The 17,191-nt window shown below is 44.6% G+C and overlaps 1 protein-coding gene across 1 annotated transcript; it reads left to right on the forward strand.

The window, feature by feature from the left end:
• The first annotated feature begins 1,023 nt into the window (after positions 1-1,023).
• On the forward strand, positions 1,024-16,747 carry LOC122559975 (uncharacterized). The gene is made up of 6 exons (XM_087995013.1): positions 1,024-1,244; positions 5,828-5,977; positions 6,112-6,213; positions 6,431-6,546; positions 6,917-7,068; positions 13,393-16,747. The coding sequence occupies exons 1-6, from the start codon at positions 1,086-1,088 to the stop codon at positions 14,010-14,012; spliced, it is 1,299 nt and encodes a 432-aa protein (XP_087851139.1). The 5' UTR covers positions 1,024-1,085; the 3' UTR covers positions 14,013-16,747.
• Positions 16,748-17,191: the final 444 nt, after the last annotated feature.

Raw genomic sequence — 17,191 nt, forward strand, 5'->3', positions numbered from 1 at the left:
CGGGCAACCACCATGGGTGTGGGGCTTGGAGAAAGGGGCTTGGTTGGGAGTTGAGGATAGGGCATGGAGATTGGGAGATGGGTATTGTGATTGGGAAACGTGGGTTTAGTGTCAAGGCTGGGGTTTAGGTTGGGGAAGGTGATGGACGTGGGGTTTGCATTGAGTGTGGAGGTGGAGTTCAGATGGGAGTCAGGGATCTGAAGATGGGTATTGTAGTTGGGAATGTTGATCTGGGCCCGGGGTGAGGGCATGGGGTTGCAGACAGAGGTTCAGGAATGGGGATTGGCATGTGTATTTGGGTTGGGGGGGGTAGGGTGTTCAGGGATGGGGATTGGCATGTGTATTTGGGTTGGGGGGGGTAGGGTGTTCAGGGATGGGGATTGGCATGTGTATTTGGGTTGGGGGGGGTAGGGTGTTCAGGGATGGGGATTGGCATGTGTATTTGGGTTGGGGGGGGTAGGGTGTTCAGGGATGGGGATTGGCATGTGTATTTGGGTTGGGGGGGGGGGAGGGGGTTCAGGGATAGGGATTGGGATCAAGGATGGATCGAGTTTGGGATCGGGTGAGACTGGGAATGGACGTTCTGGGATGGGTGTTTGGGTTGGACTTCAGTTGTGAGTGGGATGAGGGGCTGAGATGACAATGGGAATGGGGGCTGCAGCAGAGCCGACTGAGCATGCTCAAGACTGCTTAGTCAGTTTGAATTTTACCGGCACCTCTGCGCATGCGAGTTACCCCAGCGGCGGTTAGGTTGTACCACTCCGCCCGGGAGCAAAGGGGGGGGGGACGGGATTTGGATGGCCTGAGGCGATACTCAGTCACCGGGTCTTGATGTTTCAGGAGATGTGTTTGCACAGGAACCAGGGTGTCTTGGTGCGGTTGAGGGGGAGTGAACTCCCTAACCGCGGTTAATCCGTCCTGGGAGGGGGGAACAGTGCACTTGGTACACAGGGGGAACCCCTGAGCTGAGGTAGGACCCTGCAGGCCCCGCCCCGCCCCGCCCCGCCCCGCCCCGCGACACGGACTCCACCCTGGAGAGGCCCCGGCCCCGGCCCCGACCCTGACCGCCCCCTGAGCTCCCGGCAATGGCGTCTCGTCGGGCCCCGCTCCTCCTCCTCCACCTGCCCGTGTTCCTTTGGTACCTGTTCGCCCTTCACAAGGAGATGCTGCTGACAAGCGGAGGCCGCCTCTTCGGCTCGGACACTTACGGAGGCCGTTGGAAGTACCTGACCTTCATCAATATGGTAAATGTCCGGAAGGTGGGACTGTGTGTTCGAGCTCACGCCCGGGGGTCCCTCACCCTCACCCTCTCCCTCACCCTCTCCCTCACCCCTCACCCTCACCCCTCACCCTCACCCTCTCCCTCACCCTCTCCCTCACCCTCTCCCTCACCCTCTCCCTCACCCCTCACCCTCACCCTCTCCCTCTCCCTCTCCCTCTCCCTCTCCCTCTCCCTCACCCTCTCCCTCACCCTCTCCCTCACCCTCTCCCTCACCCTCTCCCTCACCCTCACCCTCTCCCTCACCCTCTCCCTCACCCTCACCCTCACCCTCTCCCTCACCCTCTCCCTCACCCTCTCCCTCACCCTCTCCCTCTCCCTCTCCCTCACCCTCACCCTCTCCCTCACCCTCTCCCTCTCCCTCTCCCTCACCCTCACCCTCACCCTCTCCCTCACCCTCACCCTCTCCCTCTCCCTCTCCCTCACCCTCACCCTCACCCTCTCCCTCACCCTCTCCCTCACCCTCTCCCTCTCCCTCTCCCTCACCCTCACCCTCACCCTCTCCCTCACCCTCTCCCTCTCCCTCACCCTCACCCTCACCCTCTCCCTCACCCTCTCCCTCACCCTCACCCTCTCCCTCTCCCTCTCCCTCTCCCTCACCCTCTCCCTCACCCTCACCCTCACCCTCACCCTCACCACCCACCGGGGTGGCGTCTGAAAAAAACTTAAATGACAAAAAAAAATAACAGAAATTGCCTCAAAAACCTGCCTCTGCTGCACCCAGAACAAAACTAGGTTCATCTGACAGCAATAAAGCAAATGGAATCAGGTTTGGCAGCTTCCTCATTCCTGAAGAAGGGCTCAAGCCCGAAACGTCGATTCTCCTGCTCCTTGGATGCTGCCTGACCTGCGCTTTTCCAGCAACACATTTTTCAGCTCTGGTACTCCAGCATCTGCAGTCCTCACTTTCTCCTAGCATCTAGGCAGAAGCCGAGTTAAGGTTTCGGGTCCAGCGACTCTCAATTTCGGTTTTTTTTTTCTTCTGTTTCTGATTTCCTGCCTCTTCGTTTGGAGGAAACCCCCCGTGTTCTGCGGCAATGTAAAGGCAGTTTTACACTCTGTCCACAGTCAAGGTGAGAGTGGTGCTGGAAAAGCCCAGCAGGTCAGGCCGATTGTGGCTACAGTGTTGAGGGAGCTTTATTCTGATCTAACCCTGTGTTGTACCTGTCATAGAGATGTACAGCTCGGAAACAGACCCTTCGGTCCAACCTGTCCACGCTGACCAGATATCTCAACCCAATCTAGTCCCACCTGCCAGCACCCAGACCATATCCCTCCAAACCCTTCCCATCCAAATGCCTCTTAAATGTTGCAATTGTACCAGCCTCCACCACTTCCTCTGGCAGCTCATTCCATACACGTACCACCCTCTGCGTGAAAAAGTTGCCCCAGAGGTCTCTCTTATATCTTTCCCCTCTCACCCTAAACCTATGCCCTCTAGTTCTGGACTCCCTGACTCCAGGGAAAACACTTTGCTTATTTGCCTATTTACCCTGTCCATGCCCCTCATAAATGCCTTGATGGAAAATGGCTGATATAGAAAGTGTCTTGTTTACTGTGATCTTTGGCTAATCCAGGCTGACATAATGATAGCATTACAAAAATTTCACTAGTTTTTAGGATCTTGAATATGCTGCTTGAGAATGTGGAGGAGGCAGTTTAGCTGAGGCATTGAGTTGAACCTTTCTTTAGATGGAGAATGTGCAGTATCACAGGGAGAAACCAGAACAGCGACAACTGAATTGTTCCAAAAGAGCTAATGCATGTCGGCTGAATGGCCTCCTGTGCTGGATTAGTTGTGTGACTGGAAAACCTCTTAGCTGTAAACAGGAACCTGAACAATCAGAGCTTGATTGAAGACACAGATAGTGAAGGGCAGGAAAATTCTCCCCTGTGACTAAGCCAGTATTAGACTCCCTATAAACCGACTGGTCGTTTTTCAGTGCCTTTATTGGAAGCTTGATGTGTGCAAATTGTCTGCCCTTCATATCATAAGTAATCAGGGCTGTTGTGCTTTCTTGCGTTCCCCACTCCTGCACCTGCGGTGTTCTCTTTCCCACCCCTTTGCATGCCAGCTCACCCACATTTCCCTCTCTCTGTGTGCAGCCACTTTTCCTCTTTTGTGTGACCATCATATCAGATATGATTTGAGGTGGGGGGAATGAACTAATTCCTTTCAAGTCCTACTTCTCCACTGGTCACAAGTTTTAAAATTTAACCAGAATGGTTAATTAGAAACAGCTTTAGACTTTGGTTTATAAACAAGTCAGCCAGGGTTTTCTTAGTCAACAAAAAAATTTTTATAAATAAAATTTACATAAATGTACATGGAAAGATTATTAACAAGAGATTTGTACTGTAACAATATAGATAATGACGTGTATTCTAACATTCCAAATTTAACATGGGGCAAATATGGGTAACTCACCAACTCTGTTCAACGACACCACAGAACACATCAAAAGCAGTTGTAGTCAGAAAGGTTTCATGGATTTCTTACCCATGCCCCCCCCCCCCCTCAGATTTAGTGATTTTGTAGGTTCTGGATATAAGAAAAAACTGATGATACAAGTCACCAAATCTCATTGAAGCTGCAAAGAAGTTTGAAATTCCCTTGACCTATTGTTAGTTTACCTTCCTTTCTTTGGATTACAGTTCACTGGATTCTAGAAACTGCATTTACTTGTGGCACAGCTACAGCTTCTAATAGATACCAAGGCAGTACTGTTCTTGTTTGTTTCCTCAGTTCTAATCAGGTGCACCAAGCAATTACTGCTTGACGGTTTCCAAATATTCTTCATCCTGCTCACAACTATCCAATTGTTCTTAAGTCCAAAAAGCTTAGAAGCAGGACAGTTCAATTGCCATCTCCATAGTACAACTTAAGTCATTTTCTTTGTGAAACCTCCTCGTATCTTCTGATGAACTATTTTTCATGACCCTTCAACCTTTATAGATCTTTTTAAAACCTTGCAACAAACCCCACCAAATGCTAAGCAGAATTGAATATAGCATCGTAAAGTGTCAGTGGATTAGTAATCCAGTATTCCATGCTCATGTTTTAGGGACATGGGTTCATATTCCACCATGGCAGATCCAATAAAAATCTGAAATAAAAAGCTAATCTAGCAACAACCATATAACCACAATTGATTGGTGAACCAAATCAGTTTTTATAAGTGTCATTTAGGAAAGGATATCTTTCCTTGCTAGGTCTGATCTACTTGTGAATCCAGATGCACAGCAATATGATTGACTCTTAACGGCCCTCTGGGCAATCATTTCCAGCCCAGCCCAGCCCACACCAAATGAATGAGTAATAATTTTAAAAAGTGGGTAAAAAGAAAATAGTTTTGTAACAAGTTGCACAATGGTTTTCACATCCTGGTGTATCTCTTGTCTTAGTATTGACATTTTATCTCCTGGAGGGCTAAGTCATTCCATTCCTGTGGTTTCTCTCTCACGATCAGTTTCTCGGACAAGCTTGAAGTCTTTGCTCTTTTATTACTTGTCTCAAGCTCCCAAAATCCCCCTCTTTGGTGTCTTTCTATATTGTGCCCTGCTTCGAAGATTTCCAGCTTTGCTATTTAACAACGCGGTGTATTTAATAAAGCCATGCATTAAGGAATTTACTTGTGGTTTGCTTTAATTATTTTTGGCAACTAATATCTTGCAATTAACCTAATAATTTTACAGTGATTGTTTCCTACATTGTAACCTTAAGAGAGTTCAGAAGTTGTTTCTGTGATTATTGGTTTTGTTACAGGGTGAGGTTAGAAAGGCTGAGGTTCTCCTGATTGAAGGTCGATTTGATAAAGCTGTATGTGATAATGCCAAATATATATGAGAGAAATAGAAAAAGAAAAACTCCTCCCATTAGCTGATTTATACAAGGACTACTTAAGATTTTGGATATGAATTGCATAGAGATGTGAACAAGTTTTTTTTTTAAGCATCATGATAATAAAATGGATCATGCTGCCTCTGAGGATAGTGGAAATGGAGATGATGATCATCCAATTTCCTTTTGAAATCATTGGAGATTTAAAGCAAATAAACTTGCAAGACTCTGGGAATCGAGCAGGGGAGTGGGACTGACTGGATTGCTTCGCAGGAAATTGACATGAACTCAATGGGTTGAATGGCCCTCCTGCTGTAAATGTCTCTAACAATGTTTCCAAAATATCTCTAGCTGGTGCCCTTTGGGTATTTTGAGGTCATCAGTGACATTATATAATTGCAAATCTAATTATCTGTTTTCACTTTATGCAATGTTCATAACACTACAATAGTCTGAATCTGCAATGTGTTAGTGGTAACAGCTTTGCTGACTTGACTTCAATCAGAATGGATATTCCCAGACTCCTTTCTCCTAACCAACTACCATATCTGTGTCTCTGGTTGTCATACCCCACAATTGTTCTCTTACTGTTTTGCATACTTTATCTACTGCACTTACTGCTTCGGCACTGTTCAGTTCTCCCCAGTCAGGTTATTGTTGGATTCGTATAGATTGATGGTCTTATTGATGTGATTCCCTCTCTCTAGGTCCTGCAGACTACATTTTTTGGAGTGTGTGTCCTCACAGACCTAGTATGGCATCTTTCTTGGTCTGATAAACGTATGCAGCAATTGTCATTGAGGATGAGTGCTCTCCAGGACTGGCTGTTCTCAGCTCTTGCCTTCCCCATTGGCTTTGTAAGTACAGCATTCCTCTTCAATAAGATGTGCATCGCTGGGACTGGGATGTGCATGTATTCCCAGCTCCATCAAATTCAAATGGAATGCTTGGAGTTCCTGACTGATCCTTTTTCTTTTTCTTTTTCTGTCAGTTTGTCGTCGTGAGTTTCTGGATTCTTTATGCCTATGACCGGGAACTTGTTTACCCAGAGATTTTGGACACGATCATCCCGACCTGGCTGAATCATGCCATGGTGAGTGAGAATGTGTCTGAAACCCTCAGACTGCCAGATGGAATCAGTCTATTTTCCCCATGTTCTGGCTTCTTGCAGTCAGACTGGATGTCCCTGCACCCTTCCCAGCTGACCCATCTGTGCTTTGTCTGCCTCTCCCACTACCTGTGACCCCAACCTCCCCACCCCACCCAGTCAATCTAAGCTGCTCACGTTGTATTTCTGTTGTTCTTTGCAGCACACGGTGGTCTTGTTGCTGCTCATGTTGGAGCTGATTGTGGTTCAACATCACTGGCCCAGCCACAAAGGATGCCTGACTGTGCTTATCACTTTCTGCAGTTCCTATTTGGTCTGGTGAGTTTCATTCAGGTTCTCAGGTATTGAGATGATACAAAAACAGGCACCAACTTCAAACATGTTCCATTGGACAAAGCTCCATTTCCTGTTGGTATTGATCCAACCTTTACTCCCTGCTATCTAACTGAACCTCTGCATGCACCCATGCACGTACAGAGCTTGTGGCTTTCACTTTTATTCCTCCTCTCTTACGTTGCCCCACCTTCCCATGCCTCCCTTCTCTCCTATGTGCTCCCTCCACCCCCTCACAATCTGCCTTCCTCCTTTGGAAGGGACTGTGTGTATTTTTATTGCACCTTTTATGTGGTATCACATAATGAATACAAAAGAATCCATAAGTCTTGCTATCTTTCTCATTTTTTTTCAGGGTACTTTGGATTCGCCACAGGTCAGCTATCTGGGTCTACCCCATTCTGGAGGTACTCAGTCCCTTTGGGCTGGGTATGTTCCTGACAGCAGCTGTCCTTGTAACTATCTCTTTGTATGTTGTTGGTGAGAAACTGCATTACTGGAGATGGGGTAAGTCCAACCAAACTGAGCAGGACCTTGTCCTGACTCAACCCCAGGGCAAACTCCATTAACACTAAGTTATGTTTGGGTCTTGTGTTGGTCTTGTATAGTATTCATTTGAAAATGTAAGTGTTTGCCCTAAGTACTTGAACTTGATTCAGTCTTCATGTCCTAACTTGATCTCAGTACTGACAAACTAGTGGATCGCTGTTGAAATACTCTGATCTGTAAACTGGTATTTGACTGGATCTCTAAGCAGTGATTTGCTCATGGGTCTTGAAGCTGAGATTTCAATCATTATTGAGTGATTTGACTGTCAATGCTGGAATATGGAGTGGAGGAGGGTAGGGTTTCTATCTCTCTGTTGTACACAATTTCACCAGCAGATCTTACGCTATCCCAATCTCAACCATCTCTTCGGGTGCACAGATCCAGGCGTATCGAATACCCTCTCTGACACTGGTTTTTCCACATTGTGTCTGCAAATCTCTCAATTCATGATATCAATACAGTGTTTCATAAATTGCATTATATATCATTGAAGATGCTTATCAAACTGTTTATTATCTATTGTGCTCTTATTATTTAAGATCTTTCACTGGAGTTGGGATCCAGGGTTAGGTACAGAGTACAGCTCTCTACACTTTTTTTTTAAAATCGAAAGTAGAGCTTTCTCTATGCTTTACCATTATTCACTTCCAGAGCATGTGCAACAGTATTTAAATATACAAGCATGTAAGAAGGTAAACTTTACATTCCACAAGAGAAAGCAGCAATAAAAATTGTTACCAGGCTTAACTGTTAGTTATTGAGGGTGTTCTACTCCAGGAGGCTTGGTGCTGGAGATTAAACCTCAACCCTGAAAAGAGCAATAAGGATAATCCAGGCAATTTTTTAGACTGGTAAGTGTCTCATTGGTATTTAGGAAACTTTTGGAGAGAATTCTTAGGGATAGGATTTACACACATTTGGAAAAGCATGGCATAATTAGGGGACAGTCAGTAGGGGAAGTCATGTCTTGCTAACTGAACTGAATTTTTCAAGGAGGTGACAAAGGTGATCGATGAGGGTAGAGCAGTGGATATTGTGTACGTGGATTTTAGTGAGGCTTTCAGTAAGGTCCTTCATGGTGTGGTCATCCAGATAGTTAAGATACATGGGATCCATGGTGACCTGGCCACGTGGATTCAGAATTGGCTTGCCCATAGAAAGCAGAGGTTAGTGGTGGAAGGTTGTTTTTCAGGCTGGAGGTCTGTGACTAGTGTTCCACAGGGATCCACACTGGGACCTCAACTGTTTGTGATGCATTTAAATGACTTGGTTGAAAATGTAGGTAGGGGGTTTAGTAAGTTTGCAGATGATAACGTGGAGTGGTGGATAGTGTAGAAGTTGTCAAAGGACACCGGATGTGGATCGGTTGCAGATTATGGGCGGAGAAATGGCAGATGGAGTTTAATCCTGTAAATGTGAGCAGCTGTATTTTGGGAGATCAAATGTTAAGGGGGACCCCGAATAGCATTGATGTACAGAGGGATCTTGGGGTTCAAGTCCATAGCTCCCTCAAAGTGACCAAGTAAATATGTAGGGTGATAAAGAAGGTATATGGCATGTTTGTCTTTATTGGTCAGGGAATTGAGTACAAGGATGTCATGTTGCAGCTTTAAGAATTTGGTTAGGCCACACTTATGAGTATTGCAGCCAGTTCTGGTCACCACACTATAGGAAAGATGTGGAGGCTTTGCAGAGAGTGCGGAAGAAGTTTACCAGGATGCTGCTTGGATTAGAGGGTATGAACTATAGGGAGAAAAGTTCGGTTTATTTTCTCTGGACTAGTATAGGCTGAAAGAAGACTTGATAGAAGTCTATAAAATTGAGATGCATGGATAAGGTTGACAGTCAGAATCTTTTTCCCAGAGATGGAATGTCTAAAACTGGGGCATTTTAGGTGAGAGGGGGAAAGTTCAAAGGAGATGTGAGGGGCAAGTTTTTTTTTAAGACAGTAGTAGGAGTCTGGAACATGCTGCCAAGGATGGTGTTGGCTGGAGATACAATAGGAGTGTTTAAGAGACTTTTAAATAAGCACATGAATATGCAAGGAATGAAGGGATATGGACCAAAGGCAGGCAGAATGTAATTTGGCATCAAGTTTGGCATAATTTCATGCGTTGAAGGGCCCATTCCTGTGCTGTACATTTCTACGTTCTGTGTTCAACTGCTAGGTATTGCCCAGGCTTGTGTAGCTTTGAGATTGTGATATAGTGTACGATGACTCTATGGAATTTTTTTTAAGAAAACTGTGTGATAAGTCATGACCCAAGTGGTCTCCAGCATATAGATCGGCATTCTTGGTAAAGTTTTCACTTATGAGGGAGTGCTTCAGAGCGGATGAAATGAACTGGGCAACTCACTCTCTAAGCACTCAGTACTGAGTTTTAGCAGGTACCCATTAATGGTGTGGGGATTCCATTCATTGTTGGTTACTCGGTGCTCTCTGCTTTCTCTTCAGTTCTGCTACTTGCTCTTGCTGTTTATTGTAGAAAATGTGCTTTCGTGCTGAGCTTGTTTTAGTGACACAGATTGTGAATGAGTCCTGTCAGCTACAAAGAGTTAGCAGCACTCCAGATACTGGTGTGGAGCCAGTCAGGATTGCAACCAACATCTTCAGTCAAGGTAAGTAGCTATCTGACCCCTCGCCTCTCTCTGATCTCCGCCCAATTCATATTCACTCTAACTTTGTTTTTGTGTTTGCACTGCGCTGCCTGAATTTGCATTTGAAACTATATTGTGGTCCCAGCTGTATCCAGTATCTTGCCAGTGCTCTGCCATTAATGTTTGCTTTGCTGCATAGTATGTGACTACCTAAGTATCTGTCCCAAGCCCTGACTGACAGGATATTTGGGGAGGAGGGGAGTTACATGACTGATAGGGAGGCTGTTGTGAAGAGCAGCGCTGCTGTGGTAGATAGGAAGGGGAGTGAAGAATCATGAGACAGAGGTGAAACATGTTAGTCGGTTTGCCAAGCTAGTTGATTTTCTTGCAAATGTTTCGTCTCCGTCCTGGGTGACATCTTCAGTGTTGTGTAGCCTCTGGGTGAAGGGCTGTCATGATCTGTCATGCCCCAAATTTATATGATTCTGTCTGTTCTGGCAGGTGGTTCTACTTCCAATTTTATACTATAGTGGTCGGTGGATGGGGTCTATTTCAACGTATTTGTTTATGGAATCACGAGGTGAATACCAGGCCTCCAGGAATTCCTGAGCTTGTCTTTGTTTAGCCTGTCCCAGTATTATGACATTGTCCCAGTTGAACTGGTGTCCTTCATTCAGTGTGTATTGATATGAGGGAGGACTGGTTGTTTCATTTTGTAGCAAGGTGATGCTCATGTAATTTGGTAGCTCAGCAAAGACAAGCTCAGGAATTCCTGGAAGCCTGGTATTCATCCACTAGTCCATAAACAAACACGTTGAAATAGACCCCATTTACAGACCACTATAGTACATAATCAGAAGTAGAACCACCTGCCACAACAGACAACTGTGCAAATTTGGGGCTGATCACAACGATAGCACTTCATTTGGAAGCCACACAGCAGTAAAGATGTCACCCAGGAGGGAGATGAAACGTTTGCAAAGAAATCAACCAGCTCGGCGAACTGACCAACAACTTCGTCCACAACCCAAGCTACAGAGCCTCACTAAAACACTTGTAAATAGAGGTGATTGGAAGGAGTCCACTTCATCCTCTGCATGTAGACGTTGGCTGAGAAGCTTGCCCAACTGCCCATTACTAACTTGGCATGACCAGTGTCAGCATTCAGGTCAACAACAAGCAACATGATTGAGAACCAAGGGGGTTGGTGATGCGGAGCATGTAGCTAGCATTCTGGGAAAGAAGAGGCAGAGGGCCAGGGGTCCAGGAATGAGTCATGTGACTAGGAAGCGAAAGTAGGCATGTGGTTTGGGATAGCAGGTTCCTGGAATGAGGGAGTATGGGTCCAAAGTGAGTGGGGCCAGGTAAGAGTGGGTGTGGAGCTGAAGCTAAGGAGCAAGGGGCCAGAGCTCCAGGGTCTTTTGGATATGAGGCCAGCAATGACGGAATCAGGGAATGATGAGGTGCAGCCCAGGAGCCAATCATAGAGACACTGAGTCATACAGCATAAAAACAGACCCTTCAGTCCACCATGTCTAGCTGACCAACAAACACCAAACTATACTTATCCAATGTCAATTGTATCCAACGTATACTTATCCACTTAATCAATTGTCAGACTATGCCCTGGCATTTTATGTGCTCATCCAGGTGCCGCTTAAACGTTGCTAGAGTACCTGCATCCAACACCCTCTCAGGCACCATGTTCTATATATCTACCACCCTTTGGCTGAAAAATGTTTTGTCATATCTCCTCTGAACCACTTGCTCTGCACCTTAAAGTTATGCCTTCTAGCCTTAGACATGTCTGCCATGACGGAGAGATTCTCATGACCTAAGTCTGCCAATTTTGTTTATCTCTATCAGATTTTCTCCCACCCTGTCTCCTCTGTTCCAAGGAAAACAGACTCTCCTTATACATGAAACTTTCATCCCATGCTGGTAAATGCCTCCACACTCTTTCCAGTGCAATCACATCAGCCTGATAGTGATGACCAGAACTGCACACAATATTCCAACTGTAGTCCAGCCAATGTTTAAGAAAGTTAAAACAAGACTTTCTTTCCTGCCCTGTGAAGGCAAGTATATTATATGCATTATCCACCACCCTGACCACCCATGCTGATACCTTCAGGGATCTAGGGCCTTGGACACTAAGGTATTCCTCAATAGTCCCTAGGTACATACCATGCATTGTGTATACCCTGTTGGAGCTCACAAATTGCATTGCCTTGTACTTACCAGGATTAAATTCCATCTGCAGTTGCTCTGTCCAAATTACCAGCTAACCAGTATCAGACTATAACATGAGACATCACCCTCCCTATCAACACTGCTAATTTTTGGCCTCTGCAAACATAATAATTAAACCTTGTAAATTCACATCCAAGTTCATTAATGTAAGTAACAAACAGCAAGATTTCCAGCACTGATCCCTGTGGTACTGCTGGTCACAGGCTTCCAATTAGAAAACAACTCTTCTCCATCACTCTCTGCCTCCTGCATGTAAGCCTATTTGGAGCCAATTTGCCAGCTTACCTTGGCTCCCATGCACTTTTTTCTTTCGACCAACCTTCCATATGGAACCTTGTCAAAGGCCTTACTAAGTCCATAAACCCCATCAACTGCACTACACTCATCAATATATTTAGTCACCTTTTCAAAAACAATTTAAATTAATTTAGGTAGACAGGATCTCCCTCTAACAAATCTGTGCCAACTATGCCTAATCAGTCCCTGCCTTTCAAGTGTTGATTAATCCTGTCCTTCAGAATTTTTTCAATAATTTCCCTACCACAGATGTCAGACTAACTGATCTGTAACTATGCTGTCCTGCTGGCCTTTTTGAACAAAGTATTAGCTGAACCATTTGCCAATGACCAGTGAAGTATAAATATATCAGCCAGAGTCCCAACAATCTTATCCCTTGTCTCCCATTGCAGCTTGGGGTTCATCTCATTAGGTCTTGGGGATTTACGCACCTTAGGTCTGCTAAATAATCTAGTAATTTCCTCCCCAATGTGTTCTAGACCCTCACCATCACAATTGATATCCCCAGCTACAATGTCTTTCTCCTTTGTGAATACTGAGGAGTATCCGTTTAAGGTCTCGCCTAAATCCACTGCCTCTGTGTATAGATTGCTCCTTTGCTTTCTAATAGGTCCCATTATTTCCCTGGTAATCCTCTTACTCTCAATATAATTATAGAAAACCGTACGGTTTTCCTTCTGCCAAAGATTTTTCATGGCCCTGCTTTGCGCTCTTAATTTGCATTTTAGGCAACCTCCTACCCTGTATACTTTTGAAGGGACTCCCCTGTTTTTAATGCACTACTTAACATATGCTTCCTCGTTTTTCTTTATCAAACTCTCTATCCCTTGACATCCAGGGTAGCCTGGACTTGCTGTCCTGGCCCTTAACTTAGGACCAGTGAGTTCCTCTAAGAGTATTCACTGTACAACTTAGTCACGGTCACAGTCCCCAAAATTCTCATTCACTGAAACTTTGTTAAATACAAACAGACATCAGTTCCTTCTAAAACAAGACTGCAATTGCCACCATTTCTCTGATTTAGTCTTTGTATGAGATCAGTCTGAAACAGTGGGAGTATGTGGGTTCATTGTTTAATCACCTTTATGAACTGCTGCAGATGTTTATTGATAAAGTTGAATTATATCCCAACAGGTCTCCCGGATCAGTGTGGGAAAGAATCTTGGTACTTTGATCGAGATCAGGCACAGGAGTGCAGGTTGAACTCTGCCAGCGTGGCTGCAAGTGAGAAATGCAGCAATCCTGACATTCTTGACTCTGCATCTCCATCCACCACAGCAACTGTCTCCCAGTCCTTTGGGACTCTCACCCCATTCTCAGACCCTTTTCAGCAGAAGCTTCTAGATCTTCATAAAGATGGGTTTGAACATTTGGCAGGAAAGTTGGACCAGATGATTGACCTGATGGGAACTATTGCCCAGAGTTTGAGTGCACTGGCCCTCATCCAGTCTGAGCCAGCTGTTCCTGTGATTCGCTGTCCGTCTCCTGCTACAGTTAGTCACAGAGCAAAACCATCTACCCCTGAACAGAGTGAGTCAGCCACTGACCCCCCTGGGGAACCTGAGCTGGACACCAACACTCAAAAAGAGATTGACAATCCAAAACCTATTCGCCTCCCCTTAAAAAGTCAGCTGCCCAGTCTCCGAAGGATAGTGAAATCTACCTCCTCAGCGAGTTCAGGAGTACATACAGCATCAAGTATGGAAATGAGGCAGGCAGAACAGGGGTCTCCCAGCTTGATTCCCAACCTATAATGTCTCACTGAAAGGTACAATTTGACCTTAGCACCACCAGCTCCTTTGTGGGGAGTGGAGAAGGATTGGTTGGGAAGGGGTGTGAATGTAGAGTGGGGGAGGGAGATGTAGAATGAAGATTCATTTGAAGTTGCTATTCCTGATCAGTCAGATGAAGCCCAGACTTGCCTGACTGCAGGCTGCTTTTTTTTTAGATGTGCTTCCAACTAGTTTAGGGAAAATATCGCAATTCATTATAGATTGCTTTATTAGCTATAAAAGATATTGGAGATGTCTAGCCTAGCAATGATATCTGGAGCTGGGAAGTGCTGATGAATTGATAAATCCCGAGTGTGTGACTCAGTGATGTTGATGGTATGATAGTGAGTATGTGGGACTCCAAAAGAGAGGGCGCCACAGCTGTCCTCATCTTAGGACAGTGGGTCATTAACATGTTGTCCCCACCGGAGTGAAAGAAGCTGTTTCATCACTGTCAGCTTCTGTGCTCAAGGAAGTGGAATAACCTGTCTCTCTGACTGTTTTAATTTAAGATTCAAGTTTAAACTGTCTAAAACTCATAACTTTTAAAGACAAATTAGTGTTTCCTTTTACTTTCCTAAAAGCTGACATCTCAGACTGGGAGGTACTCAGACTGCACAGTGAGATGGAATTCTGAGGCAACCCTGTGACAGTCCTGTCCCACCAGCGTACTGTCTGCACAAACGCAAGTTGTGTAACTATTGCCCCACCCCAGCTCCCAGCAGCAGTCTTTCAGGTAATTGGGCTGAAGTTCCAAAGGATACAAATTTTCTGAAAAGTGGTATATTTACTCAGGCATGGATTCCTCAGTGTTTGGGCAGCATTCCCCAGGAAATGTATTGTTTACAGGTATCATAGCCAAGCTCTTGGTCCTATTTTTGCATTTACTGTTTGTATCAAGTCAGCACCTGCCACAGGGAAAAGTTTGCACGTTTCTTTTTCTTTAAATTGTAAAACATTGAAATAAAATGGTCGGCAACACAACATCTTTAAAATTTCATTTGTGTTTAATGTACAGGATCGTTGTCACTAGAGAGGTTTCTGTTAGTGCACCAGATCTTCTCATACCAACAGTAACAGATGTAGAAACATCAGTCAGTGTTGAGCACTGGGTCCTGTTTTGTCCTGAGGGACTATTTTATGCAGAGTATTTTCTATTGAATCCCATCATTACCAGTTTTGCTGGGAATTCTTGATGTCACACCCAGCCAAACACTGCTTTAATGTCAAGTGTAGTCACTCTTTCTACTCACCTCTAGAATTAACCTCTTCTGTCCACAATTCATTCAAAGCTGCAGTGAAGTCAGGAGTGGTCGAGCGGCCGTGGCAGAACCCAAACTGCATGTCATTGAGTAGGTTATTCCTTTGCAAGTGTCATTTGGTAGCACTATTGACTACCCCTTCTGTCACTTCAGTCATCAAGAGTAGACTGATCAGGTGGTAATTAGTGAGGTTGAATGTTTCCTGCTTTTTGTGCACATGACATTTTATTGAGTAGATGCCAGTGTTCTAGCTGTAGTTGAACAGCTTGGCTGCTTTTTTTTTTGAAGCATGAGTCTTCCACACTATTGCGAGAATGTTGTCAGAGCCCTCAGCCATTTCTAGATATCTTAGAATGAATTGAATTTGTGGAAGACTGGCATCTATAATGCTGGGGATTAATGAAGGAGGGCAAGATGGATCATCCATTCAACACTTCTGAAGTTGGATACAAATATTTCAGCCTTACCTTTGGCATTCCTGTTCTGGACTCCTCTTCCTGGGGGATGGGAATATTTGCGAAGCCTCCACCTCCAGTGAGTTGTTTAATTGTCTGTGGATCAGAGTTTACATATGATCTGTTAGTTGTAATGTTGCATAGCCCTGTCTATCACATGCTGCTACCACTGTTTAGTTTGCAAGTACTAATTTGTCACAGCTTCAAAAGTTCACACTTCATTTTTAGGTATACCAGACACAGCTCCTGGCATACCCTCCTGCACACCCCATTGAACCAGGGTTGATCTCCTGGTTTGGTGGCAGTTGTAGATTGTGCTGATGTTGATGATGCAGGCAGAACTTTGTCCAGCAAAGACCTTGTTGTGATCGATCTAATTCATACTTCTGTGAATATACTCATCGGTGGCAAGTAGATTATTGAAGACAAGGTCACGGAAGATTTTCACTCTTGGTTCTCTCAGGCTATCTTTAAGGACACGAATCATCAATTAGTGGTGCTAAGTTTCTTTCCATGTTGACTTAATGTCAGGAGATTGTGGTTCCTGTAATCAAAAGTTGAGAACTCCCAGGGTAATAACAATAGAAATTGCTGGAAAAGCTTAGCAGTTCTGACAACATCTGTGGAGAGAAATCAGAGTTAATGTTTCTGGTTGAATGACTTCCTCAACTCAGAGGATAACCCCTCCTTGCCTGTGTGCTGCCACTTCTGAATATCTCCAGTGATGGTGTTTGGTATGATTCCATGTAAATAACTGTGACAGGCTATAGCTTGTCTTTGGGGCAGCCGTCAGAATTTTGACGCTCACCCCCAGTATTGTTTCCTGTATTCTTTCTAGAGCCTGTATGGAATTCTGAGTAGTCTGAGCAGCACGCTGCATCCATTGAGAGAAGGTGGATTGCAATTTTTCTTCCACTGTTTGTTTACTATTAAGTGTGCATATATATTATTTTACTGTCACAGGTATTCTTCTTGATGCAATAAACAGAATTTTGCTGGGCTTAAAAGTCTGGGCCCCCTTTTGTGATGGAACACCAAATATACTATGTGACTGAAAAATTACACTAATAATTTATTCATTCCTTTGGCAGCTTTTTGCACATATCTTTCATTGCTGCCCAGTGATGGTATACTGCGTTCAGCTTGATATTTTGTCCAGATGGAATATATGACTTAATTTGCATCAAGTTGTCCAATTGATCTGTTTATGGATTTACACACAGTCAAGTTCGTGAGGTTAAATCCACATTCACAGTCAGCAGTTGATGTCTAAAATGTTGCATAAATATCCAGCAGGGGCTTTTTTTTTAGACTGGTCATTGTTTAGAGCATATTTCACCAAATCACTGTCTGAATAGAATCTGTCTTGACTTAGCTTGGTATAAAAGTGGAATGTTTTGATATTGTTTGCACAATGCTATCTTTCAAATTGCAATTTGATCAA

Source organism: Chiloscyllium plagiosum, unplaced genomic scaffold (genome assembly GCF_037043375.1).
Source record: "Chiloscyllium plagiosum isolate Xiang-an unplaced genomic scaffold, Cpla_swu_hap1 HiC_scaffold_15, whole genome shotgun sequence".
Taxonomy (NCBI): Eukaryota; Metazoa; Chordata; class Chondrichthyes; order Orectolobiformes; family Hemiscylliidae; genus Chiloscyllium; species Chiloscyllium plagiosum.